General features: G+C 44.7%; 1 protein-coding gene and 1 pseudogene across 4 annotated transcripts in view; one reads left to right on the top strand and one right to left on the bottom strand.

Annotated features, from left to right (window-relative positions):
• Positions 1–26,674, top strand: part of NAV1 (neuron navigator 1) — a 276,840-nt gene that overhangs the window by 220,159 nt on the left and 30,007 nt on the right. For 2 of the 3 annotated variants that reach the window (XM_053606354.1, XM_053606355.1), the window contains 9 exons: positions 15,826–15,964; positions 16,390–16,687; positions 19,261–19,954; positions 20,442–20,882; positions 21,787–21,828; positions 22,583–22,731; positions 24,555–24,725; positions 25,822–25,874; positions 26,649–26,672. In XM_053606354.1, coding sequence (XP_053462329.1) covers positions 15,826–15,964; positions 16,390–16,687; positions 19,261–19,954; positions 20,442–20,882; positions 21,787–21,828; positions 22,583–22,731; positions 24,555–24,725; positions 25,822–25,874; positions 26,649–26,672 — 2,011 coding nt within the window. The remainder of the gene's footprint in view (positions 1–15,825; positions 15,965–16,389; positions 16,688–19,260; positions 19,955–20,441; positions 20,883–21,786; positions 21,829–22,582; positions 22,732–24,554; positions 24,726–25,821; positions 25,875–26,648; positions 26,673–26,674) is intronic. The other variant, XM_053606356.1, reaches the window with a different exon arrangement.
• Positions 6,664–8,793, bottom strand: LOC128596705 (selenide, water dikinase 2-like; annotated as a pseudogene). Its single transcript, XR_008383126.1, has one exon. The product of XR_008383126.1 is annotated as a selenide, water dikinase 2-like (transcript).

Raw genomic sequence — 26,674 nt, 5'->3', positions numbered from 1 at the left:
ACAAGTTCCAAAGGACATAACTATAAACATATTTGATGTTGAATCATATGAAAGTACCCATGTTTGACCATTGTGGGCCTAGAAGATCAATAATTTCTTATAATTTAATGTATTACATTTCATCATAGATGGCAAGAGTAAGTATTAATGAAGTAGGAAGCAAGGAAAGCTATATCTTAACTCTAGCCTGGTATAGTTACAAGAAAGTTCTAGAAATTTTCAAGATGAGAGCAGTATTAGGAATAAATTCTGGTCCATAGAAATGTATTCTTTGAGGTCAGCCTGGCCCATTTCTAGCCAATAAGGTTACCTTCCTCAAGATGACAGATTAGTTTTGAGTCTCTATGTATTTTAATTCTAATTTGAGTTGATTCTAGATCCAGCTTTATATATTCTTTGCCCTGTCCTCTTAAAGTACTAAGAGTAATTTCAGTTTTAGGGCAGATGTCATGAAAAACCTCTAGTTGCAGAACCATTCAAGTGACAGCTTTATCTAAAATACTTGAGTTATGAACAGTGTTCATTTTCAGTTTGATCCATAGACATTCTGATCTTTGGGGGAACCTAAAGCCAGGCTTATGGCATTTGCTAACCTTCTACTCATTTTGGCCATCAGATTGCTCTGAGTCCCTGGGTCTTATTCACACTTTGTAGTCTATTTAACTGACTAACTTAGGCCACCATTTGTCAACTCCAGGAAGTGAGACACTATCAAGGGTTGTGGCTATTGGTGTTCTTTTAGCCCTCTGCCACATTTGATGTCTGTATAGTTGATAAAATATGCTGCGTACCTTGTTGGCACAGTGACAGGGACTGAAAAGGCTTTCACCTCTGACTCTGGCTTAGGGATTCAGTCCCCTGAAACAGGGTACATTGTGTGGTCCAACAGCTTCCTGCTGTCTCAGAACCTGTTTCCAGTTTAGATGATAAAGATAGCTGTTCTCTCTCCTAGATGGGAAAGCAGGAAGTCCCAGGCATCTCCTGCAGATATAATTTTAGCCTTCCAATTTCATAAACTCTACCTGGGAGCAAAAATAATACCAAGATGGGAGGAAAAAACCCAACTCTAAAAACCAGCCTATTATACTTCAGTGTTTCTCCACTAAAAGAAGAAAAAGTAGGTTCCATGTACACAGCTCTTATCCATCGGTAGTAAATAATCAGAAAAGCTTGGTTACCAATTCACCAGGAATATATATATTCTGGATAGAAGGAGAACCAATTCAGCATTCAAGTCTGACTTTCGAGAACCATGCAATAAGAAGGAATAAGGATTTTTTCCTATGCAGTCACAAGCCAGTCCACCCTTCCAGTTAGTTAGCCCACACCCTTAGCCCTCTGGCTGCCTGCAAGCTCCCTTGGCCATTCAAGTTCCAAGGAATAGCGGGACCTAAAATGTGGGGAGCAGACAGTGTGAGAGAAGTCTGGGAGGGGTGGCCAGTCCTAGCCAAAGGCTACGTTAGTGTTGGTGCTTTTCCCAGAGGGAGGAGTGTTCCCTGCCTCGTGCATTGCCACGTGTCTGCACAGATACAAACAGATCAGTGTTCATTGAAGCTGGAATCCTCACAGTCCCTCTTTTCATCCTACAGAGGAGATGGTGCACTGGAGTGTTCCTTAGACTATGTTACCAGTGCTAGGAAGTGTGAGGGAAAACAAGAGGAGGAATCAGTTGCCATTCATGACAGCCCTAGATGAAGGGCTATATTTATTCTAAAGGCATTCAAGGGACTAATTTATTGAAGGGAAATAGTTCAGTGTCAATACATTGTCAGTCTCACCCTAACAATAAGACTAAGTTGGATAAACATTATAACTTACAAAATAGATATCTAAGGATGCAAAGTGTTCTAATTAAACTAAATTCCAGAAAGGGATGAACCATTCCTAGGACAGATGGAATGCATGGCTGTTTTTATCTCAAGGGTATGGCAAGAGGAGAAGCAAGCCCACCATAAATGATAGGGAGAAAATAAGCTGAACTTCATGCAAACTTCAGAAGGCTGCATGTGGGACAGCCATAAGGAGGTCTAGTTACAGAGTAAATAGGTACCAACCTACCCCTAAACCTTTCCCAGGAGGCTTCCCTGAGTACATAGTGCAGTGATTTTCAACCTTTTTATCTCACAGCACACTTGAATCTATAGTTAAACTTTCGTGGCACAACCAAATTATGTTCATTTTTTTTAAAAAAGTTAAAAAAAGAACATACTTAATGTGTTTTAGAGTTCTTTCAAAAATAATTTAATTAATGATCTTTAAAAATTTTCATGGCACACCAGTTGAAAATCACTGACATAGTGCCAGTGAGCTGAAGACTTGAGGGCTGGGCTGAAAGCTGGGGAAAATACCTCCACTTTCCCAACATGCACAGGGCCATCATTGAGTACACAGCACACAGGGCAGGAAGGTAGAGAAAGACACCTTCAAAGCATAAAAACCCTTCGCTGTGTACGTAGAAGTGGCCCACCAGAACAAAGAGAACTCCACAGAAGCCCAAAGCTGGTGTCTGGGCTGGATGGCATAGAGAGAGACCTCTGGAGTCTCACTATGTTCAGATCCCATGTCCTGCAGGAAGGACAGTCCTTACCTTGCTCTCAAAACATTTAGTGAACTGACTTTAACCAAAGCTACAACAAAGCCCACACTGGCTTTACAACAGGTTAGGCTGACTCAGCTCTCGATTCTAGCAGCCTAACAGAGAAAGGGGCATGTCCTATTATGGGTTATAAGTATTACCAGTCTTACACACAGCATCTAGCATATAATAAAGTTACTAGACTCAGGATGAAGCAGAAAAAAATATGACTGAGGGGAGGAAAAGTCAATAGAAGCAGACCTACAGATGACCCAGAGGTTGAAATTAGCAGACAAAGATTATAAAATCTTTTTTATAAATATATTTTAAGGATCTAGTAGAAAAGGCAAATTATATGCTTGTATAGATGGGAAATTTCAGCAAAGAACTAAAGGTTTTATTTTATTTATTTAGACAGAGTCTTACTCAGACACCCTGGTAGAGTGTCACGGAGTCATCAAAGTTCACACCAACCTCGTACTCTTAGGCTCAAGAGCTCCTCTTGCCCCAGCCTCCTGAATAGCTGGAAGAACAGGTGCCTGCCAAAACACGCAGCTAGTTTTTCTATTTTTAGAAGAGATAGGGTCTGGCTCTTGCTCAGGCTGATCTCAAGCTACTGAGCTCAGGGAATCCACCCGCCTTAACCTCCCAGAGTGCTAGGATTACAGGTGTGAGCCACCGTGCCTGGACAGAACTGAAGGTTTTAAAAAGAGAATATTTATAAATCCTGTCCCCACCCCCCCACCCCAAGCAAGCATTACATTTGAAAACAAATTAGTAGTTATTTTTGGACAATACATAAATCATAACCTCTTTTCTAAAGTTTTACATTCCTGTTTTCATATAAGCCAGGATCTCAAGTCCACAATTGAGTGCCCACTATTTACAACATATATGAGAGATATAAAGAAACATGAGACTCAATTCTAACTCTCAGGGAAATATAGTTTACTGAGAAGATGTATGAAGTTCACTATTTTAAGGGGAACACTCTAATAGAGGTACAGATAAGTCTTCAACATCATAAAAGAGGCTGGGTACCGTGGCTCACGCCTCTCTAATCTGAGCACTCTGGGAGGCTGAGGCAGGAGAATCGCTTCAGCTCCAGAGTGCAAGACCAAGTTGAGCAAGAGTAAGACCTCATCTCTACTAAAAATAGAAAAATTAGCCAGGCATTGTGGTGGGTGCCTGTAGTCCCAGCTACTTGGGAGGTTGAGGCAGAAGGATCACTTGAACCCAGGGGTTTGAGGATGCTGTGAGCTAGGCTGAGGCCACAGCACTGTAGCCTGGGCAGCAGAGTGAGACTCTATCTTAAAAACAAACATAAAAGAGAGTGAGATTTCTTCCGGCAAGAAAGATCATGGAAGACTTAGTATTTGATCTAGAAATGGAAAATGCCTATGTGACATAGATAGGGCTCTGTCCATTGATGTCAAATCTCTGTCATGCGAGGGCTCCAGGATCTTCAGCAGCACACAGATCACTGCATAGTGATGAGAGGACTGGCTCCTCGTGCAGCCTGTATTTCCAAAAGGAGATTAGTCAAGAGAACTGGTTATCTAATAATAATCCTGGGGGACATGGGAAGTAGGAATGGAATGGCTGTGGAGAAACGGGGATAGCATCATGTTTACCAAAATTCTAATATGGCAAGGTCATACTTCTGGATTTTGTTAGAGATGAAATTACTCCTTCTGTATTTCTTTATATATGTTGTCTGTATCTCTGTCGTGGTATTTATTTCATTCATACATCCTCTCCACCCTTGGGTTATAAACTTATTATGGACAGCCACTCACTTTTGAAGGCCCATAGCAATTGACACTGTGCCTTATAAATATTGGAAGCTCAATGAAGGTTTGCCCAGTTGAAATGGAATTGCATCCTAGGCAGAGTTAATAGGACTTAAATCCAAGTAGTCTGGCTCCAACATCTGTGCTCTTAATCGCTACACTATGTTGATGATGGCTCGTGGATAGTCCAGATCAATGAATGGGGTCTAGAATTTCAATTTTATTATTTATTTTTAATTTTTAAATTTCTTTTTCACTGCCCACCATGAGCTAAGAATTTTTATATTATATATTGATTACAATTATATATTTGTACTTTATATATTATATTGAAATGACAATGTTTGGGGTATGCTGGATTACATAAGATATATTATTAAAATTAATGTCACTTGTTTCTTTCTAATTTAAAAAAAAATAAAAAATATATAAAAAAAGAATTTTTATATTATTCTATCAGCAACGAGGAGCCAATAAAAGGTTTTGCTAAGTGCTACACTTTGAAGTGATTAGGCTTCTGGTCTCTGATAATGGTCAGCGTGTGTTAGAGAGAGGGAGAGTCTATTCAGAGTGAAGCCACTGAGGAGACTTTCACAGTAGTTCAAGCAAGAGGACTTTAGGCTCTGAGTCATAGCAAAGGTAGGGGAAATTGAAAGGAAGAGGTAGAGATAAGAGGTGAATAATATAGTCAGTGATGTCTTACAATCTTGATGAGGGAGGTGAAAAAAAGGAGTGGAGGGCGGCGCCTGTGGCTCAGTCGGTGAGGCGCCGGCCCCATATACCAAGGGTGGCGGGTTCAAACCCGGCCCCGGCCAAACTGCAACCAAAAAATAGCCGGGCGTTGTGGCGGGTGCCTGTAGTCCCAGCTACTCGGGAGGCTGAGGCAAGAGAATCGCTTAAGCCCAGGAGTTGGAGGTTGCTGTGAGCCGTGTGAGGCCACGGCACTCTACCGAGGGCCATAAAGTGAGACTCTGTCTCTACAAAAAAAAAAAAGGAGTGGAAGACATGACTAAGTTTTTGAAAGAGCAACAGGAAAATAAGAAAATGATGCTTTTTGAGTGGAAATACAGAATGAAAGGTGTAACTTTTTTTTTAACTGTTGGGGATTCTCTGAGGGTACAAAGAACCAGGTTACATTGATTGCATTTGTTAGATAAGGACCCTCTTATAATTGTGTCCTGCCCTAAAAGGTGTACCACACCCCGTGTCCCCTCCCGCCCTCCCTCCTTCCCTTTCTCTGCTCTCCCCATCCCCCACCCTCCACCATGTACTAGGACATTAATCGTCGAAAGGTGTAACTTTTAAAGGGTGGACTGGCAGCTAAGAGGCGAACAGTAAATGAGATAATGAGTGTCTTGTGAAGAAAATTTTTTTTTTTTTTTTTTTTTGTAGAGACAGAGTCTTACTGTACCGCCCTCAGTAGAGTGCCGTGGCGTCACACGGCTCACAGCAACCTCTAACTTGGGCTTACGCGATTCTCTTGCCTCAGCCTCCCGAGTAGCTGGGACTACAGGCGCCTGCCACAACGCCTGGCTATTTTTTTTTTTGTTGTTGTTGCAGTTTGGCCGGGGCTGGCTTTGAACCCGCCACCCTCGGCATATGGGGCCGGCGCCCTACTCACTGAGCCACAGGCGCCGCCTGTGAAGAAAATTTTTAATTTACCTCTGTAATCTGTTCTAGCACTCTACAAAGTATCTGTTGACAAGGGTCTTCATATCCGTTGTCCTGTTTATATCTGCCTTAATCTCTCATAAGCTTATTCACACTCATTTCCTCTTCTATTTGAGGGTAGATGAAAATGATAGTGTCATTGTTCTTAATGAGAACTGTCTCAGAATGAAAACTTTTATACAGCTTCTCTCTCGCTCTCTTTTTTTTTTTTTTTGGAGACGGAGTCTCATTATGTCACCCGTGGTTGAGTACTGTGCTGTCACTGCTCACAGCAACCTTATGCTCTTGGGCTTAAGCAATTCTCTTGCCTCTGCCTCCAGTAGCTGGGCCTATAGGTGCCCGCCACAATGGCTGGCTATTTTTTTGTTGCAGTTGTCATTGTTGCTTAGCTGGCCAGGGCTGGGTTTGAACCTGCCAGCCTTGGTGCATGTGGCTGGAGCCATAACCACTGTGCTACGGGTGCCGAGCCTCTCTCTCTCTTTTTCTTTTGATACAGAGTCTCACTCTGTCACCCTGGGTAGAGTGCTGTAGCTCACAGCAACCCCAAATTCTTGGGCTTGACCAATCCTCTTGCCTCAGCCCAAGTAGCTGGAACTATAGGCACTTGGCACAACACCCAGCTAGTTTTTCTATTTCTTTTTTTTTTTTTTCAACAAATTCCCTTTTTATTTATTTAGCTAGAAGTTATTCTTTATTAAATCACCAGGAATTTTCAACACAAGATTCAACATCTTAATGACCACCAAGGCCTAGGCTCTGGGACTTGCTCTGCCTCTCCTAGTCCTTAATGGGGTTTAGTCGGAGAGACGTCATGAACAGAGACCAAGTCAAATGGTGGCAGTCCTCCTTTCCCAGTCACCGGACAAGCTGCTCAATTCTTGTCCAGAGCAGGAAAGAGTACTTAAGAAAAATCTAATGAAGAATTTAACATAGCATTGTAAGATCTCTCTGAACAATTTAGATTTATCAACAGCATTGGTCAAAACCCATTTGTTTCTGATCTGAATTTTTTCATTTTGCAATTTACTTTTTGTGTATTTTTAATAATCTCACTCCCTGTGCAATTAATCAACCTAATGCAAAGAAAAATCCCTCAAACCCAAAAAGTGTTATCTTATTCTGGAGAGAGGAAACAGAAGTTTTTCTACTCCTTTTCTACTCAAGATGAACAAACATCCCCCCAAAGTTAAAATGTTACCTCTGGCCTTGGAATGTACATACAGACAGCTTTTGATGGGCTAATTCAATTAGAAAGGGCAGCTGGAACCTTTATGCAGGCTGCCTTCTTTGCAAATTTCTTAAAATCAACTCTTGAGAATCATTCATGATTGTGTACAAAGGCCCTAAGCTCCACACAGCTTCTACTACTTCATCTCACAAGCTAGACTCAGAGGAGGCATTTGAACTGTCAGGAGCAAAAGCAGTAGCAGTAGCCCCACGAGGTAGGACCTCAATAACTCGAGGCTTGTCAATGATCCGAGCAGTCCGATTCCCCTTTTCCACAATGCCAACAATCCATGCTTGGTGACCTTCTCCATACTTGGAAGATTTGATTTCAGAACAAAAGCGAGCCGCTTGTTCTCTTGGCAGACAAATTAGTAATCCCCCAGAAGTTTCAGCTGAGGTTCCTTGAAGGAGCCCAAACCTCCCACTGGCCTTGCTGATGGCAGCCATCTTGGCAATGATTGGCAGATTATGAATGACAAAGGACACTTCATTTCTTTGTTGTTTTGCTAGGTTCTGAGAGTGTCCTAGAATGCCAAAGCCTGTGATATCTGTGGCTGCGTGGGCATTAAATGTGTGCATTAATCCAGCAGCAATTCTGTTTAGGGTAGCCATGTTGAACATAGCTTCCTGATAGGCCAGCTCTACCTCTTCTCTGGAGACCACCATCTTTACTTTATTCCACCTTTCAGGATTATCAAGCCATTGGTGGGCATTGACGGCAACTTGGGTTCCTAAGGGTTTGGTTAACACAAGCACGTCCCCAACAACAGCACTGTCAGGCATTATGAATTCATTTGGCTGACACACCACTGTGGCAACACCACCAATGATAATCCAAGGATTGACCACCGTCTGTCCACCAGTCACTGCAGTCCCTCCTTCTTCAGCAGCATCCCTAAAACCCTTGATCATGAGTGGTGTTACCTTTTCCCTTTCCTCCTCACTCATACCCTGGCTGACACTGAGTAACATTAGCATGTTGTCACATTCAGTAATGCCCCATAGCGTAAAGGTCACTCAGCACGTTGGCACAAGCTATGCGCCCCATCATGTAGGGATCTTCCACCAAGGGGTAAAAGAAGTCCGTGGTCTGCACCAGTGATAGGCCCTCATGCCTCAGGGGGATGACGCACGAGTCCATCCCAATGCCCAGGGCTGGAAGTGTTGGGATGGGGCCCGCCTCGGTTGGCAGGCCGGCTTCCGGGGCCGCCTCTTCCTGGCCTCCTATCAGGCCCCGGCTCAGCGGGTGTCGCAAGTCCGGCCGCGTCAGTCCCGCCAGGAGTTTGAGCAGTGTCTCCTGCGGGACCTTGCAGCCTCAGCCTTTCATGCCGGAGAAGCCTGTCAGCCGCCAGCTCGGGCTGAGGCCCAACGCCTGGGGCTCGAAAGGCCGGTAGTTCGAGAAGCCCCGGCCCAGAGACAAGCCGGCTGGGCCCGAGGAACCGTCCGCCGCAGCCATCGCTTCTCCGCTGGCGCCCATAGCCGAGGCTTCCGCCATCGCGCCGGTTCACGCCACGTGATGCCTCCCTGACGTTCTTGGTTTTTCTATTTCTAGTAGAGTTGGGGTCTCACTGTTGCTCAGGCTGGTCTCAAACTCCTGAGCTCAAGCAATTCACTGGCCTCGGCCTCTCAGGGTACTACGATTACAGGTGTGAGCCATTGCGCCCACCCTATACACCTTCTCTTATATTTAAGATGCCTATTAGAGGTGGTTGTTTGGATTTATAAACAGATTTGATTATAGGGAGATAACAAGGTTGCTGTGTTCTCTGGCGAGTTTAGGCCTAGCTTATTACTGCCTAGCTCTGTTTTCTCTAACTGAGATCTATGTGAGAAATAAATTTAAAGAGAAATAGGAGGGAGATAGCAGCTTCTCACCTAGAGTGAACAGAGAAATTCCTTTTTACCAAACTGCAGTAGCCCTCCATGACTCTGAGCCCTTCTTTTTGCTACCTTATTTAAACTGCCTTCAGTTCTCTCTGCTATCTTGAATCAAGATGTTTTGTAACACTCTGACTTGTTACTTGATAAACTTTGCAAACTTGCACACTTAAAGCTGGAGTCAGGAAATCTGACCAACCCACAAGAAAAAACTTAAGTAAATCAGTCTAATCATACTTCTCTATACGAAAGACTTATTGACAGAAGAAATTGCATCCTTGAAAGAGTCATATGGTATTTAAAAAAGGAACAGAACTCTTGGAAATGAAAACTATGAAAAAAGAAATGAAAAACTTAGTAGAAAGGATGGAAGATAAAATGGAGGCTCTAGCCCAAAAAGTATAGTTAAAAAAAAAGGTAGAAAATAAGAGAAAAAATCAGCTTAATAATCTATTATCTGAATAACAGCCATTCTAGAAGAGAGAACTGAAAAATCAAGAGGAGAAAATCATCAAAAAAGTCATTTCATCTCAGTTTGATTGGTGGAAAAGGCAGACAGAAACTGGCAGGGAGATGTGGTGAGGAAGGGGATGGTATGTGGAAACAACTTAACCCTGGTGCTCCACTTAAACCAAGATGTGTTGAAACATTAACACAGCTTTCCTAATATGCAAGGGTCTATCCTTTCTCTTTCATTCTATGCTGTGTTGTACCTAAAAGGGAATGTTCAGGCATCTGTTGCTAGGCTTTGAGACAATGGGAAGGAGTGGTTTCCCCAAACCAGTGCAATGGTCTGACTTAAAAATTATTTAATAAACTAAATGCAGAATATAAATGTCTGAAAATAATAACTAAGAAAATGCCAGGAAGGCTATGTGAACCAGTTTGATGAAAATATTTCAAATTGTAATAGACGGGTATTGTGGCGGGCACCTGTAGTCCCAGCTACTCGGGAGGCTGAGGCAAGAGAATTGCCTAAACCCAGGAGTTGGAGGTTGCTATGAGCTATGATGTCATGGCACTCTACCAAGGGTGATAAAGTGAGACTCTGTCTCTAAAAAAAAAAAAATTCAAATTGTATATAAAATCAGGACATTGTACCCCATGATTGCATTAATGTACACAGCTATGATTTAACTAAAAAATTATTTAATAGGGCGGCGCCTATGGCTCAGTGAGTAGGGCGCTGGCCCCATATGCCAAGGGTGGCGGGTTCAAACCCAGCCCCGGCCAAACTGCAACAAAAAAATAGCCGGGCATTGTGGCGGGCGCCTGTAGTCCCAGCTTCTCGGGAGGCTGAGGCAAGAGAATCGCGGAAGCCCAAGAGTTAGAGGTTGCTGTGAGCCGTGTGACGCCACGGCACTCTATCCGAGGGCGGTACAGTGAGACTCTGTCTCTACAAAAAAAAAAAATTATTTAATAAAATGAACTATTAAAAATAATAATAATTATAATTTGAGGACCGGTTGAGGTGGCTCACACCCTTAATACCAGCACTCTGGGAAGCCGAGGCAGGTGGATTGCCTTTGCTCACAGGTTCGAGACCAGCCTGAACCAGAGTGAGACCTCATCTCTAAAAAAGCCAGGTGTTATGGCAGGTGCCCATAGTCCCGGCTGCTTGGGAGGCTGAGGCAGGAGAATCACTTGAGCCCAGGAGTTTGAGGTGCTGTGAGCTATGATGCCATAACACTACCAGGGGTGACAAAGTGAGACTGTCTCAAAATAGTAATAATAATAATAATTTGAGAAAATATTCCAGAAATATTTTGGAATAGAACACACAGAAGGTCATGTGTTTTTAGATTTGAAGGGTCCAATAAGGTACCTGATTCAATGGACAAAAAAAGGCCCACACTAAGACACGTCAATAATGATATTTCAGAGCACCAAGAAGATGTTAAAAGTTCCAGAGAGGAAACAAAGAAACAGGTCACATTCTAAGGACAAAGAGTCAGAGTGGCAACAATAGAAGCTACACAATGGAATAATGCCTTTAGATTCTGAAAGGAGATTATTTCAGCTTGGAGTTCTATGGCTAGCCAAAATTTCAAATGTGAAAGATAGAATAAAGACATTTTTTTTTTTTTTTGTAGAGACAGAGTCTCACTGTACTGCCCTCGGGTAGAGTGCCGTGGCGTCACACGGCTCACAGCAACCTCTAACTCTTGGGCTTACGTGATTCTCTTGCCTCAGCCTCCCGAGCAGCTGGGACTACAGGCGCCCGCCACAACGCCCGGCTATTTTTTTGTTGCAGTTTGGCCGGGGCCGGGTTTGAACCCACCACCCTCGGCATATGGGGCCGGCGCCCTACTCACTGAGCCACAGGCGCCGCCCAGAATAAAGACATTTTATGACATATAATATACAAAGTTTACTTCCAGGCTTGGCACCTGTAGCACAGTGGTTATGGCGCCAGCCACATACATCGAGGCTGGCAGGTTTGAACCCGGCCCAGGCCAGCTAAACAACAATAACAACTGCAACAAAAAAATAGCCAGGTGTTGTGGTGGGGGGGCCTGTAGTCCTAGCCTTGGGAGATTGAGGCAAGAGAATTGCTTAAGCCCAAGAGTTGGAGGTTGCTGTGAGCTGTGACATCACGGCACTCTACCAAGGGTGTCATAGTGAGACTCTGTCTCAAAAAAAAAAAAAAAAAGTTTATTTCCAAAACATCCTTTTCCAGGAACCTACTGAAAGAGATACTTCACTAAAATAAGAGAGTACACCAGCAAAGAGAAAGGCTGAGTTTCCACTTTAAATCATAGGTAAAGGCAATCTTCAGAGAACTCAAAATAATCCTTCCATTTGATCCTGCAATCCCATTACTAGGCATCTACCTAGAAGAAAAAAAAATCGTTTTATCTTAAGGATATTTGCACTAGATTGTTTATGGCAACTCAGTTTACAAACGCCATGATGTGGAAACAACCTAAATGCCCACCAGCCCAGGAATGGATGAATAAACTGTTGTATAGGTATATCATGGAATACTATTCAGCCATAAAAAAGATGGAGACTTTTTACATCTTTTATATTAACCTGGATAGAGTTGAAACACATACTTTGTAAAGTATCACAAGAATTGAAAAACAACTATCCAATGGACTCGATTCTAATGTGAAGCTATTAGAGGAATTAATACACGCCCACACGGGAGACAAACTCTATTCAGTTCACATTGGGAGGAGGGAGAAGGAAGAAGAGACGAGAGGGAGGGGATTGGTGTGCTCTCACCTAACGGGCACCATGTGAGAAGGGCACACGGCACACCGCCTGGGCACCGGACACAACTAACAACAGGGACTCTACCTGACAAATGCCAACATCGTAACCTACTTGTTTGTACCCTCATGATAATCTGAAATCTAAAAGAAAAAAGAGAATCTTGAGTCTGATGAGGTCCGATTCCATGCTGTCAGCTATTCAGCAGATCCAGAGAGCAAATGGCCGGAAGACAGAGATTACGCATAGGGATATTTTTGAAGGAAGCACAAGAAACTTAACAGTGGTTACCTTAGAAGTAAAAATGGGAAAGCCGAAAAGGGTCATATTTCCTTTTTACTTTATATTTTTATGTAATATTTGAGTCTTCACTATAGTACATACTACTTTGTAATTTTTTTGAAAAAAGAAAATGTGCCTTCTCCAAGGGAGCATCTCCAATGACAACAACATTTTCCTTTTGTTCAGAACTTGCTAATAATTTTTTTTTTTTTTTTAATGGAGACAGAGTTTCACTTTATGGCCCTCGGTAGAGTGACATGGCATCACACAGCTCACAGCAACCTCCAACTCCTGGGCTTAAGTGATTCTCTTGCCTCAGCCTCCCGAGTAGCTGGGACTACAGGCGCCCGCCACAACGCCTGGCTATTTTTTGGTTGCAGTTCAGCCGGGGCCGGGTTTGAACCCGCCACCCTCGGTATATGGGGCCGGCGCCCTACCGACTGAGCCACAGGCGCCGCCCTGAACTGGCTAATAATTTGAGAAAATTTCCCAGAACTGAAGGTTATGAGCTTCTAGATTCAGAGGATCCAGTAAGGTACCCAGCTCAACTTTTACTAAGAAATCTTTACGTTAACCAGAGCGGTGGCTCACTCCTGTAATCCCAGCACTTGGGAGGCTGAGGTGGGTGGATTGCCTGAGCTCACAAGTTCAACACCAACCTGAGCAAGAGCAAGACCCCATCTCTAAAAAATATCTGGGCACTGTGGCAGGCGCCTGTAGTCCCAGCTACCAGGGGTTCTTCCTGCATTTGCTAATATTTCAAAGCGTGAGTTAAACTTCCTTGTAATTTGGTGAGGGAGGTGGAGTTAAGAGAATCATTTGAACCCAAGAGTTTGAGGTTGCTGTGAGCTAAGATGCTAAAGCACTCTACCAAGGATGACCAAGTGAGACTCTGTCTCAAAAAGAAAAGAAATCTTTATGTCCTCTACCCAACCATCCCTAGTAAATTGAGGCTTATACTTTCTTACTATAGGAAAAGAGCTTGGGAAAGAATGTCTTTTGGGCAAGGAGCACCTGAATTCCCTCTTAGAAAATAAGCCCTCCCCCCATTTCAGTGCTAGGCTTTTCATAAATAATAGGGCAAAGAAAGGTTTCTTTTGGATTTGTGGACTGCAACAGTTCTCCTTCTGCAAGGGCCATTCCATAGAGCTTTCTTTGCTCCAAGACTTTGATTACCAATAATTAATCTCAGTTGAAAGATTGAGTGCTACAGGCTTCCTCTGTCTTTGACCTAGAGAACCCATTGTGAATAGTTTGTTTGTTTGCTTGCCAGAGATCTTATCTTGATCTACAAGAGCTGATAGGATCATAAAACCAGCAGTGTTTTTTTTTTTTTTTTTTCCCTCAGTATTCTTTACCTTTAAACTAGATATCTTAGCCTGGGATAAATGTAAGGTTTAATGTATGTCAGGAGGGGAAAGGAGGCAAAGGTTGGTTGTCATTGAATAATGGCTGTATTTCATAGTAATAAAATTTAAGTAACTCTGTAGTGTGTTCTAATCCCCACGTGTTCTTTGCTCTTTCTCAATGTATTTGGATAAATCACAACACAGCAACAAGGCCAAATGTCCAAACCACCCACTTTCCTATTCCCAGCATATGAATTAGAGGGAGGCCAGCTGAAATCTGAGCCAAGCACTAAGATGACTTGGACGTCTATGAAACTCAAAATAAATCAAAAAGGAAAAATTTTCCAGATACCAGCTAATTCACCAAAAAACCTTCAGCCTCTTTAGTCCTTACACACACGCAAAGATAAACCAACCTACTATGAATACAAACGCAATGATTTGGAGATTAAGCCCTGCAGGTACAGATACTCATTTATAGCAGTCTCACTGAACTTCTGTGTTGAGTTTTAGGCTCTAAAACTTGAGTGAAGTCTGGAGAACTATTTAGGGTCCAGAGGAAATTGTGAAAGACTTGGAGAAATAAGACCTTTGAAGAAAGGTTATAGGTGACAGAATTTGAGATCAGAAAACAATGTGATCAAAAAGAAACACATGAATAGCAAACAAGGATAGAACAAGAGGAAATGAGCCTAAATAGTAGAGGAGGTTATCTAGTTTCTATGTTAAGAATAAGCTTTCTGATATGAAACTTATTAAACCCAAAAATGAACAGCCAAGGGAATAAGGTAGAGCCCAAGCTACAAAGAAATGGAGGCTACAGTGAGTTCACTGGGTACCTGAACGAGGGTTCTCAGATGCAGAGGTGTACAGATATAGATGTTTAACAACAGTCTCTCCCTGATACCACAAATGTGATGCTCCAAGCAATTGACAGAGAAATGAAACCATTCGGCATAAGTCTGGTCTCTGTGCTTGGCCATAGTACCTTACATTTGGTTAATTTGCCAGAAGAGCAATACATGCTGTTTGGAAGCAGGACATGATCCCTTTATAAATAGGGAGCCAGTGAGAAATGATAAGTCTAAAGGCTTCTAGAAGAGAAATTTTTACCTGCGCCTTGTTACCAGCTATGGAAATTTTCAGGAAGGAGGAGGAATACCTGGAGAACACACCTAAAAATGAGCAAACATACAGTAATTTTAAGAATGAACAAACATGGCTTGGCGCCTGTAGCTCAAGTGACTAACGCGCCAGCCACATACGCCAGATCTGGCAGGTTCCAATCAAAACCGGGCCTGCCAAACAACAATGACAACTACAACCAAAAATAGCCGGGCGTTGTGGCAGGCGCCTGTAGTCCCAGCTACTTGGGAGGCTGAGGCAAGGGAGTTGGAGGTTGCTGTGAGCTGTGATGCCACAACACTATTCAGGGCGACAGCTTGAGGCTGTGTCTCAAAAAAAAAAAAAAAAAAAGAATGAACAAACATGGTAATTTTAAAAATTGTAAGAGAAGTAATTGGTTTGTATAATTAGATTGATCCAAAAAATTACCCTGCTTTTATAATATAACTTTCTATTAAGGATATAGAACACCTTCTTTTGCTCAGATAAAGGCAGAATCTCTTCCTTTTATAAAAGAACATCACCAAATTATAAGGAAGTTTAAGTCAGGCTTTGAAATACTAGCAAATGCAGGACGAACCCTCAAGCGTTCTCCTTTTGGCCAGTCCGTGTTCTGATGTAGAGCCATTCTTCCTCACTATGCAAAATGTATTCTTTGCCTTGGCTTTTGTTTTAACTGCTAATCTTTATCTCTCTTGACTTGTAGCTGGGATGAGAGCAGCTCCATCAGCAGTGGGCTCAGTGATGCCTCAGACAACCTCAGTTCAGAAGAATTCAATGCCAGCTCCTCACTCAACTCCCTCCCGACTACTCCCACGGCTTCTCGCAGAAACTCTACAATAGTGGTACGTGAGTTTGCACGCACCCAGGCCACCATCTCAAGGTGAACCACAGGGCAGCTCCACAGGATTGGCTCTCGTAGGCTTCTGGCCAAGTTCTTTTAGAGCTGGCAAAAACAAAACTAAACACAAACACTAAGGCTACCAAATAGTTACCCAAGACGTTAGATGTTGTCTTTGTGTCCATACTTAGTGCCCACACCAATCTGGAGCGACACATGTAAGAGCTCTTACAACTGAAGACGAAAAAGAAACCAAGAGACAGATATGATGGCTGCTGTCTGGAGCCCTGAGGGTATAGGTAGAAACCTCAGGTTGACTTAATACTCTGAGATGAGCAGAGCCAACTACTAACCAAAATAAATCCCTACAGCTGTTCATTGCCCATCTCCACATGAGGGTCTCACTCTGCCCTTTTCTCTTCTCTTTAGCTACGCACAGACTCAGAGAAGCGATCTCTGGCAGAAAGTGGGCTGAGCTGGTTTAGTGAATCGGAGGAAAAGGCTCCCCAAAAACTAGAGTACGACAGTGGTAGCCTGAAGATGGAACCTGGGACTTCTAAGTGGCGGAGAGAACGGCCCGAGAGCTGTGATGATTCATCTAAGGGTGGAGAACTGAAAAAGCCCATCAGCCTGGGACACCCTGGGTCCCTGAAGAAGGGCAAGACCCCACCAGTGGCTGTCACCTCCCCCATCACTCACACAGCCCAGAGTGCCCTCAAAGTCGCAGGTGAGCCCGGAATAAAGGAAGGGACAAGGACAAAGACCTATTTCTTAGTTGCTTCTCTTCTTCATGGTCATAACCCATAGGATGACAGCAAACATCTGCATAGTGCTTTACTATACATTATCTTATCTGGTCTTCAGGATACTCCTGTGAGGTGGGAAAGATGGGTATTTCTATCTCCATTTACAAATGTGAAAATAGAAAACTCAAAAGAGTTGGGTAGCTCTGTGGTTCTTCACAAATAGCACATGTTTGTATAAGCCATTGACTTGCCATGCTCAGGAAGAGAGATTTTTACTGGATGTTCATCTTGGGCATTTCACAAAAGACAACATTCTTCTCTATTTGGTGTGTAGGTGCTGTAGTAAAATGGACATCACAGTTACACCTGTTAAAATAGTGAATGTTGTGTATCAGAGATTTTAAAGTTTGGCTCGTATAAGGATCACTGGGGAAACACTTAAAAATGTAAATTTCAAGATTCCATTTTCAGAATTCTCATTTATTAGGTCTAGATGAGTTCTCTTTATTTTTATTTATTTATTTACTTTTTGAGACAGTCTCACTTTGTCACCGTTGGTAGAGTGCTGTGACGTCATAGCTAACAGCAACCTCCAACTCTGGAGCTCAAGTGATTCTCTTGCCTCAGTTTTTCATTTTTTAAATAGAGACAGGGTCTCACACTGGCTCAGGCTGGTTTCAAACTCATGAGCTCAAGCGATCCACCTGTCTTGGCCTCCCAGAGTGCTAGCATGCCCAGTGAGTTCTCTTTAGAAATGTTTAAAAACATCTATAGATGGAGTGCCAAGGGCGACAAAGTGAAACTCTATCTCAAGTAAAAAAAAAAAAAAATCTATAGATGACTATGATGTAGGAACTTAATAAACCAGAGTTTAAAAAAAAAAGGTACTCAAAGAGGTTGCTAAGTGGCTGAACCAAAGTCACAGAGCTAATATGAGGTAGAGGAGAGAGCATATTTTGTTCAGAGACTAATTGACCTTTCAAACACTTCTCAGTGGTTTCTTTTTTCCTTTCTCAAGGTGGTCAGTCCATGTGTTTATCTTCATAAGATACTTTCGTAACATTTCAGGAAGGTCCTAAGAAAACAATAAATAAAATGACCACAGCAAGAGAATGATAGTGCTCCCAAAGTTTGCTCCCTGGGTAACCATTAGCCTTAATCAACATTTCCTTCCCTCTACTATGTAGTTACTAAGAAATATGGCCATACTCCATTCCATTGGCTTCCCCTTCCTTTTCTCCCTTCCTTGACCAATTTTTTTTTTTTTTTTTTTTTTTTGAGTCAGAGTCTCACTCTGTCACCCTGGGTAGAGTGTTGTGGTGTCACTGCTTACAGTAACATCACACTCTTGGGCTCAAGTGGTCCTCTTGCCTCAGTCTCCTAAGTTGCTAGGACACAATGCCAGCTAGCTTTTCTATATTTAGAAGAGATGGGGTCTTGCTCTTGCTAAGGCGGCCTCTCAACCAATTTTTAGATGGATGTTCCTGATCATTTTTGTAGTTGCCTCTGCCATTATAACCAAAATGTATCATTCTATTCTGGGAGCAGAAAAACACCAACAAAACAAAACAAAATCCTAGTCTCTTCACCCCTCCCGCCCAGAGTCCTTCTGGTAAGAAGTTTAATCAGCTTATGTAGTACCTGCTTCCCCATATTCTAAAATTTAACAATACAATGTGACAGATGTTCCCTTCTCTCATGGAAGGATGGAAAAGCTTTTTTTTTTAATTTCAGTTTAGTATGAGGGAACAAACGATTAGGTTACATTGTTTGCCTTTGTCAGGTAAAGTCCAAGTTGTAGTTACCCCCTCACCCAGGAGGTGTGTCATGTACTCTTGCATTGTGTCTGGTAGGTGAGAGCACACCGATTCCTTTCTTGAGGAAGGAACTTGCCCCCAACTTGAGTTTAATTGTGTTTTTCTCTTGTGTGGGTGTGTAATGTTTTGTTTACGCTGGTTTCATAGCAGTATTGAGTACACTGAATACTTGCTTTTCCATTCTTATGACACTTTCTTTTTTTTTTTTTTTTGATTTTGGCCGGGGCTAGGTTTGAACCCGCCACCTCTGGCATATGGGACCGGCACCCTATTCCTTGAGCCACAGGCGCCGCCCTTATGACACTTTCTTAAGTAGAATGTTCTTCAACTTCATCTAGGTTAACACACAAGATGTAAAGTTTCCATCTTTTTTATGGCTGAATAGTATTCCATGGTATACAGATATCACAGTTTATTATTCTATTCATGGGTTGATGGGCACTTGGGTTGATTCCGCATCTTGGCAATTATAAATTGAGCTGCAATAAACATTCTAATGCAAATGTCCTTATAGTAAAATGATTTTTTTTCTTCTGGGTAGATATCTAGTAATGGGATTGCAGGATCAAATGGAAGTTCTCCTTTGAGTTCTTTGAGGATTCTCTATATTTCTTTACAAAGAGACTGTATTAGTTTGCAATCCCACCAACAGTATAAAAGTGTTCCCTGAAGGAAAAGCATTTTTAAGGTATTGGTCGGTTTCAGCTACTCTTAGCTCATTTCCTACCCTCTTATAGGCAAACCAGAAGGCAAAGCTGCAGACAAAGGCAAGCTGGCAGTGAAGAATACTGGGCTACAGCGCTCCTCTTCTGATGCTGGCCGAGATCGCCTGAGCGAAGCTAAGAAGCCCCCCTCGGGCATTGCTCGCCCCTCCACTTCAGGATCCTTTGGCTACAAGAAGCCTCCTCCAGCCACAGGCACAGCCACTGTCATGCAGACTGGTGGTTCAGCCACTCTCAGCAAGATCCAGAAGTCCTCGGGCATCCCAGTCAAGCCAGTGAATGGACGCAAGACTAGCTTGGATGTGTCCAACAGTGCAGAGCCAGGATTCCTGGCTCCTGGGGCCCGTACCAACATCCAGTACCGCAGCCTGCCCCGCCCAGCCAAGTCCAGTTCCATGAGTGTGACGGGTGGGCGGGGTGGACCTCGCCCTGTTAGCAGCAGCATTGACCCCAGTCTCCTCAGCACCAAGCAAGCAGGCCTTACACCCTCTAGACTGAAGGAGCCTACCAAGGTGGCCAGTGGGCGGACCACTCCAGCCCCTGTCAATCAGACAGATCGAGAGAAGGAGAAGGCCAAAGCCAAGGCAGTGGCCTTAGACTCTGACAATATTTCCTTGAAGAGCATTGGCTCCCCAGAAAGTACTCCTAAGAACCAAGCAAGCCACCCCCCAGCCACCAAGCTGGCAGAGCTGCCACCAACCCCTCTCAGGTACCCAAAGAGGGCGGCTTCCTCCTGTCTGTCTGCAGTGTCATTCTTTTGCATTTCCCTATCCCCCCTGGGACTAGGTGAGGCATGACCTATCTAGTCCTGTCTCTGGGACTTTGCATGAGTCTTTCCCCTCCCTTCTCCTATATGCCAAGCTTCAAAAGTGTGCTCAAAACTTAACCTTGTTTGTCCTATTTCCTGATCAACTCTTAACCCGTCTTCATCACTTGTATGGGTGGTTTTATTATGTTTATATTTACACACATCTCCCATGTGCATATGCTATCTCCCTTATTAAGACTAAAAGTGCTCCAAGTTGGGGACTGGATTTCCTTCCAATGGATTTCACAGCATCATTGGGATAAACCTCCTCTACATTCAGCAAATAGCAGAAAACAAAACGGAACAAGGATTTCTTTAAGGTCCTACCTGCCTCTCTTTTTGTAATTCTATTGTCCTGAATATTTTGTTTTATCTTCATTTCTCTCAGGGCCACAGCTAAGAGCTTTGTCAAGCCACCCTCACTAGCCAATCTAGACAAGGTCAACTCCAACAGTCTGGATCTACCATCGTCCAGTGACACCCACGCTTCAAAGGTCCCAGATCTGCATGCTACAAGCTCAGCAACAGGGAGCCCTCTCCCTTCTTGCTTCACCCCCAGTCCAGCACCCATCCTCAATATTAACTCAGCCAGCTTCTCTCAGGGCCTGGAACTAATGAGTGGTTTCAGTGTCCCAAAGGAGACCCGCATGTACCCTAAACTCTCAGGCCTGCACAGGAGCATGGAGTCCCTCCAGATGCCAATGAGCCTGCCCAGTGCCTTCCCCAGCAGTACTCCCATCCCCACACCTGCTGCCCCTGCTGCTCCCCCAGAGGAGGAGACGGAAGAGCTGCCCTGGAGTGGAAGCCCCCGAACTGGGCAGTTGGACAGGTGAGTGGCTAAGGACAGCGCTGAGCCTGTCCCTGTACACCCCAGGCTCATTTTATATCATGAGCAATACTGTCCTATATTTTACTACCACTTTTTGACTTTTTCCCCACTTCGTGACTTTTGAAATTTTTTCACAAGAATTATTAAGTAATTTCACTTGCTTCACCAACTCCATGAGATAGGATCTTTTTGGTTTTATTTTTAAATTATTATTCTCATCTTGTAAATAGGGAAACCAGTGCACAAGGATATTAAATGACTTATCCAAGATTTCGTGATTAGTTTAATCTGTTACCCAAAGTTTTTGCTTCCTAGTCCAACACATCTCTTATATCACATCCTAGTTTTCACTGATCATAATATGATCTTTTAAGTAGCTAACCACACCTTGAGTCCTTCTTTTTTTTTTTTTTTTTTTTTTTTTTTTTTTGAGGCAGAGTTTCATTCTGTCACCCTTGGTAGAGTGCCCCGTGGAATCAATAGCTCACAGCAACCTCAAATTCTGGGGTGCGATCCCCTTGCCTCCGCCTCCCAAGTAGTTGGGACTATAGGTGCCCACCACAATACCCGGGGTCTCACTCTTGCTCGGGCTGGCCTCAAACTTCTGAGCTCAAACAATCACCTGCCTTGGCCTCCCAGAGTGCTAGAATTATAGGCATGAGCCACTGCACCCAGCCTCACACTTGATTCCTAATAAAAGAAAAAACATTTAACATTTCAGGTAAATTTCCCAAATTGTAAGCCCAGAAGCAGTCTGTGGCTGTCTCTTTATTTTGTTTATATAGAGAAAGGGGTTTATAATTTGAGATCCTGGGTCTAGGGTCTGCAGGTTTCACATCAATGATCCCAAACTCTAGTTCCTAAAATGGACCCACATGCTTCTCTTTTTGTTTTATTTCCACAGTAATCAGCGAGATCGGAACACTCTTCCCAAGAAAGGACTCAGGTAACCCTTAATGTACCTTTTCTTCTCTATACGTGGGGTTTCCAGTCTATATGAAAAATCATAACTTGACCTGTCCCAGGCTCCAGTCATGAATTTAATGACCCTTTAAATTGAGTACCATCTAGCAGCCCTGCCCAGGCTTAATATTATGTGAGTCAACTTGTACAGCAAGTGTTTTTTTTTTTTTTTTTTTTTGGTGTCAGAACAGAAGCAAGTTTGCACATGGAGATCATACCTGTATCAGCCTGTGTAGCCCAGTCCTGTATGAACTTCATCTCTATAATTTTCTTCCTTCAAAGTAGAGATGAAAACAGCTTGCCTCAAGGGTCACCTTGCCCACTCAGATGTGGGCAAGAGGTAGGACATACCTGGTCCTGCCCTGGTATGATATGACAGCACTGAGTTGTTCAGTTTGGGGGTGACCCCTGCAACGTGAAGCCCACACATAGAATCCTGAAGGCAGAGCTTCAGCAAAGAAATTCCAATGCCTCTTCCATCATTGCTACCTCCCCTGCCTCTTGGGAGCCCTCATGGGAACGGCTGCTAGTTCTCCCATACCCTCCTAATGGTCTGGGAGAGGATGCTGAGTCCCCATCCCTTCTCCCTTCTCAGGCAGCCCCGACTGCTCCCTCTTTTCCTTGTCTTGCTTTCAGAATCTCCTTGCTCTAGCCTAGTTCAGAGATCATCCACACCAACCCAACTCTGATCGCGCTTTGTGGTTGCCCAGACTGAATTCTTCTGCTGCCTCCTACAGGTACCAGCTTCAGTCCCAGGAGGAGACCAAGGAGAGGCGACATTCCCATACTATTGGTGGGCTGCCAGAATCTGATGACCAGTCGGAGCTGCCTTCTCCTCCTGCACTCTCCATGTCCTTGAGTGCAAAAGGCCAGCTTACCAACATAGGTCAGTGTTTTCAGTGCACTCGCTGCGGCATGGGATGAAGCGGGGGTCGCCTTGCAGGTGAAGCAAAGCAGGTGGGCTTTGGGTTTCATCTCGTATTTTACTCACATATATTGAGTTGCTTCGTGGTGCCTCAGTTTATCCACCCAAAATAATATCGAAAGCGAAATGCTCCAAGATCCTAAACTGAAAAGCTGCCATTTGGCACAAGTTGTAGGTCCTTACTGCAGCAGAGAGTCGGAATGATGGAGTGGAAAAGCCATAAAGTGAAGGCGAGAAATCAAAGCAGTGCAATTAACAGCCACAGCGAACTGCCAGCAAGGAGCCACCACACCCAGAGCTACCAGGGCCAGCTAGTGAAAGGGTGATGCTAAAATGTCCGGCTGGTGGGAAGGAGGGAAAGGGTGTTGATTGCTAAGGATGGGATCTACCTCCAAGCTCAGATTCCCCAACTGCTCTGGCTGGGCCAAGGCCATCCTGGCCCTGGAGGCAGAGCTGACTAAGAGGAGTCCCAGCCGCACCCTTTCTAAAGCTTAAAGAGAAGGAAAGACTAGGAAAGAAGGAAGTGGCTCCTGACTCAGAGACAGGGAGGGGAAGAAGCAGCTTTGGGTAGAGGGCTTGGCCCCAGTACAGGAGTACACTAGCCTGGTTCTGGGAAGCAGTACACTAGCACTGGCCTCACAGGAACCGTTTAGGACAGTGCCTGGGATAGGCCTCTTGCTTGCTTGCTGTATTTCTCTAAATCTATCTCTTCTTTTAGCTGAGTGAAAGAAAGTAGTTAATAAAAGACAAAGACCTATAACATGCCCATGCAATGACTGTGGGGAATTTGAGGAAAGACTAGGGATTGGGATCATTTTGTCCAGGAAAGAAGGGTCATCTGGCCTCTGAAGGGCTATTCCATGGAGGATGAGGCCAGCTTGTTCCTCGTCTTCACTGAGGACCAACCAAGGAGAAATGCATGTGTACTGTGAAATGAGGGACCCAGCTGCCATAATCACCTTAGGGACTGGAAAGGGCCCAGAGAGAGGTGTGAAGTCTTCTGCACAGGTCTTTACAGATAGATTAGACATCCACCTGCCTGTGTGGAGGCAAAATACTAGGACAAGGCAGCTGCATGTGAGTGTGAACCCTGAAAGGCTGCAACCCCGGCAAGGGCAAAGGGGAAAGAGTTCTGCAGGTTAGCAGGGGTCAGCTCACATTGCACCAGCCTCACCTGATATCTCACTTCCAAGCCAGGAGATTGCTAGGCAAAGAGGGCCATGTTGCTTGATGTGTTAGAGCCAGCCCAGTACCCTAGAGGGCTGCTGCTCTGTGGGGAGACTCTTGCTCCCTTCCATAATGCTAAGCCCACTGTATCCCATAGCCTAGCCCCCTTCTCTAGCTGGATCTTTTTCATCATTTGGACCTGAGTCTTGGTCCAAATCCTCAGTCCTCCCGAGCTGCTAGTTGTGTCATAGAGAACCACAACATCCCATTTCCATTGGCACATCCAAGCGATGTGAAGGTTTCGGAAAAGCGGCTAGGCCCCCAGCCTAACCTTCAAAAGCAATAACTCTGAGGCAGGCAGGGCTGAGGGAAGGTCTTTTCTCCAGACAGCAGGATCCTTTCCCCATCAGGGCCTGACCTCCCCAGGAAGGACCCCGCTCCTAACCCCCAGCGGCTTGCACACTCCCACTGCCCACCGCCCCTTCCTCTCCTGCCCTCTCCTGTCTGCCTCTCGTGCTCCTGCTGCTCCACCCCCAAGGGACAGGAGAGCTGATGACCCTGCCTCTTTTCCTGCCCTCCCCCTCCCTCTCCTGTCCCCCTTCCCTCTGTCCTTCCAGTGAGTCCCACTGCGGCCACCACGCCAAGAATCACCCGCTCCAACAGCATCCCCACCCACGAGGCGGCCTTCGAGCTGTACAGCGGCTCCCAAATGGGGAGCACCCTGTCCCTGGCCGAGAGACCCAAGGGAATGATTCGGTCAGGATCCTTCCGAGACCCCACGGACGATGGTGAGACTTCATGCCAGCGCGGTTCACGCTCATTCCAGCTCTGCTGGGTCCCCTCACCCACCACCACTTCTGCTACCACCACTCCCACCACCACACACACGTATACGACTCACACAACATTGAGTTGGGCCATTTCAGTTCTTCCCATACCTTTGAAGGGTCTGGGGGCCCAGAAACCTTGGGTGGCACCATCTAGCACTGGGACTCTGGGATGGAGCATCTGTCATTGGGGCTGGGGGAGGGAACTCGAGTATGGAAGGGTTAATGGTACCCCTCAGGATGCTCTGAAAACCACAGCTCAGTCTAGCAGTAGTCTTTCCTCCCACAGTCTCTCAGGATAAATGAAAAGATAAAAGGACATAATGGTAGCTCTTAAATCCTCAAAAAGAAATAGGCATCTCATTCCTCTTTCAAGAATGTTCCAAAGATTAGCCTCAGGGAGGGCCATCTGATGCTTGGTGGTGATCTGGGTGTTAATGTTGATCAGAGCTAGACGACCAGGCTTATGGTAGATTAGATCTCCTGTTATTGTTTTCCAGGCAGTCATTCCAGGAGGCATTCCTTTGCAGATGTGCTTTAGCTCTCTCTGTAGGCTGGATTGAATAATCAGACCAAGTATTCCTTGCTTAAATGTTGTTTTCAACTGAATGGTCCCCAAAATCCCAGGCGAATCCCCCAGTGCTGAGAGGAGAAGGGGCAGGGAGAATTGCAGTGTTTGTTCTGAGCAGCTCTGATGAGGAACTCTCCTCTTGTGCAGCTAAAGTAACTCTCCTGACTGGGAAGATGTCAATTCTCCATGAACACCACCTGTCCCGCTCTGAAACCCCCTGCCCCTGAACAAGGGAATGCCATCCCCAGGCTGCCAGGGAATGCAGATGGAAAGAGGAGGCTCTCTCCACCCAGAGCCTCTTCTCCTCAGCAGATACCTGCCTGCTTTGGGCTGATGTGATACCAGTTGGGTTCCTTATTCTGTTCTTTTCTGTTTGCTCCAGATACCCTCCAGAATCAGAATCCAAACTCCTGCCTTAGGGCTCTTCCCAGGACCCCTTGTCCCTGGTGCCCTCTGTTAACTCCTTGTGTTCTCCTTCTCTTTCAGTTCATGGCTCAGTGCTGTCCCTGGCCTCCAGCGCCTCCTCCACTTACTCCTCAGTAAGAGCATTGACTTCTCTTCATCCCTCATCCCTCCCACCCCCCCAATTCCATACTCTAGTCCCTCCTCTGGTTGGGTAACAAGGTGGGGGATGGGGCCCTGCTATCTCTTCATTGCACTTTGTGGATCTGGGGTAGAGGTAGGGGAAGGTGCCTAGAGTTTAGAGCACCCCATTGGGTGCCTCAGATCCTCAGTGGTCCTTCTGGCTTCCCCACCAACTTCTGAGCAACTCTTGTAATGATATTCGTTCCCCTCCTTTGAAGCCTGGAGAATCCCGTTACAGAGCCCTTTCTGTGCTGTGGGAAGTGGAAAGCATTATGGCAAGTGAGATGAGTGGGTTTCTTAGGCTCTAGAGCCCTAATAGCGTACAGAATTGACCAAGTGTTCATTGTGGAGCACCAGCCACAGCATTTGGCTATTAGGTATTCCTTGATTCTTAGATTTGTTTTGTCCCTAATTCTTTACTCCAAGTTGCAAGTTGCTAGCAATAACAGTTTTCAGACCAACCAACGTTTCATTCTCCATGCCCTCTTGGCAATGACAAAGTTGGCTGGAGATGAGCTCTTCCAGAGTAGTCTTATTGAAACCCTAGTATAAATCCGAGCTGAGTCCTGTGAGGAGCCAAGGCCAGGAAACAAGAGTTTCTGCCTCTCTGCACCTCTGAATCATGCTCCTTCAAGCTCTCTACATTGCCAGTGGGGCCTGGCTTCTTCGCCTCCATAGTAACTACTTCCCTTCTGTCTCCTTCTCTCCTTCTGTGCTCCCTTCTTCAGGCTGAGGAGAGGATGCAATCTGAGGT

The sequence above is a fragment of the Nycticebus coucang genome, chromosome 10 (genome assembly GCF_027406575.1).
Source record: "Nycticebus coucang isolate mNycCou1 chromosome 10, mNycCou1.pri, whole genome shotgun sequence".
Classification (NCBI taxonomy): Eukaryota; Metazoa; Chordata; class Mammalia; order Primates; family Lorisidae; genus Nycticebus; species Nycticebus coucang.
Note: the sequence above shows the minus strand (reverse complement) of the source record. Positions and strands in the feature narration are given on the sequence as shown.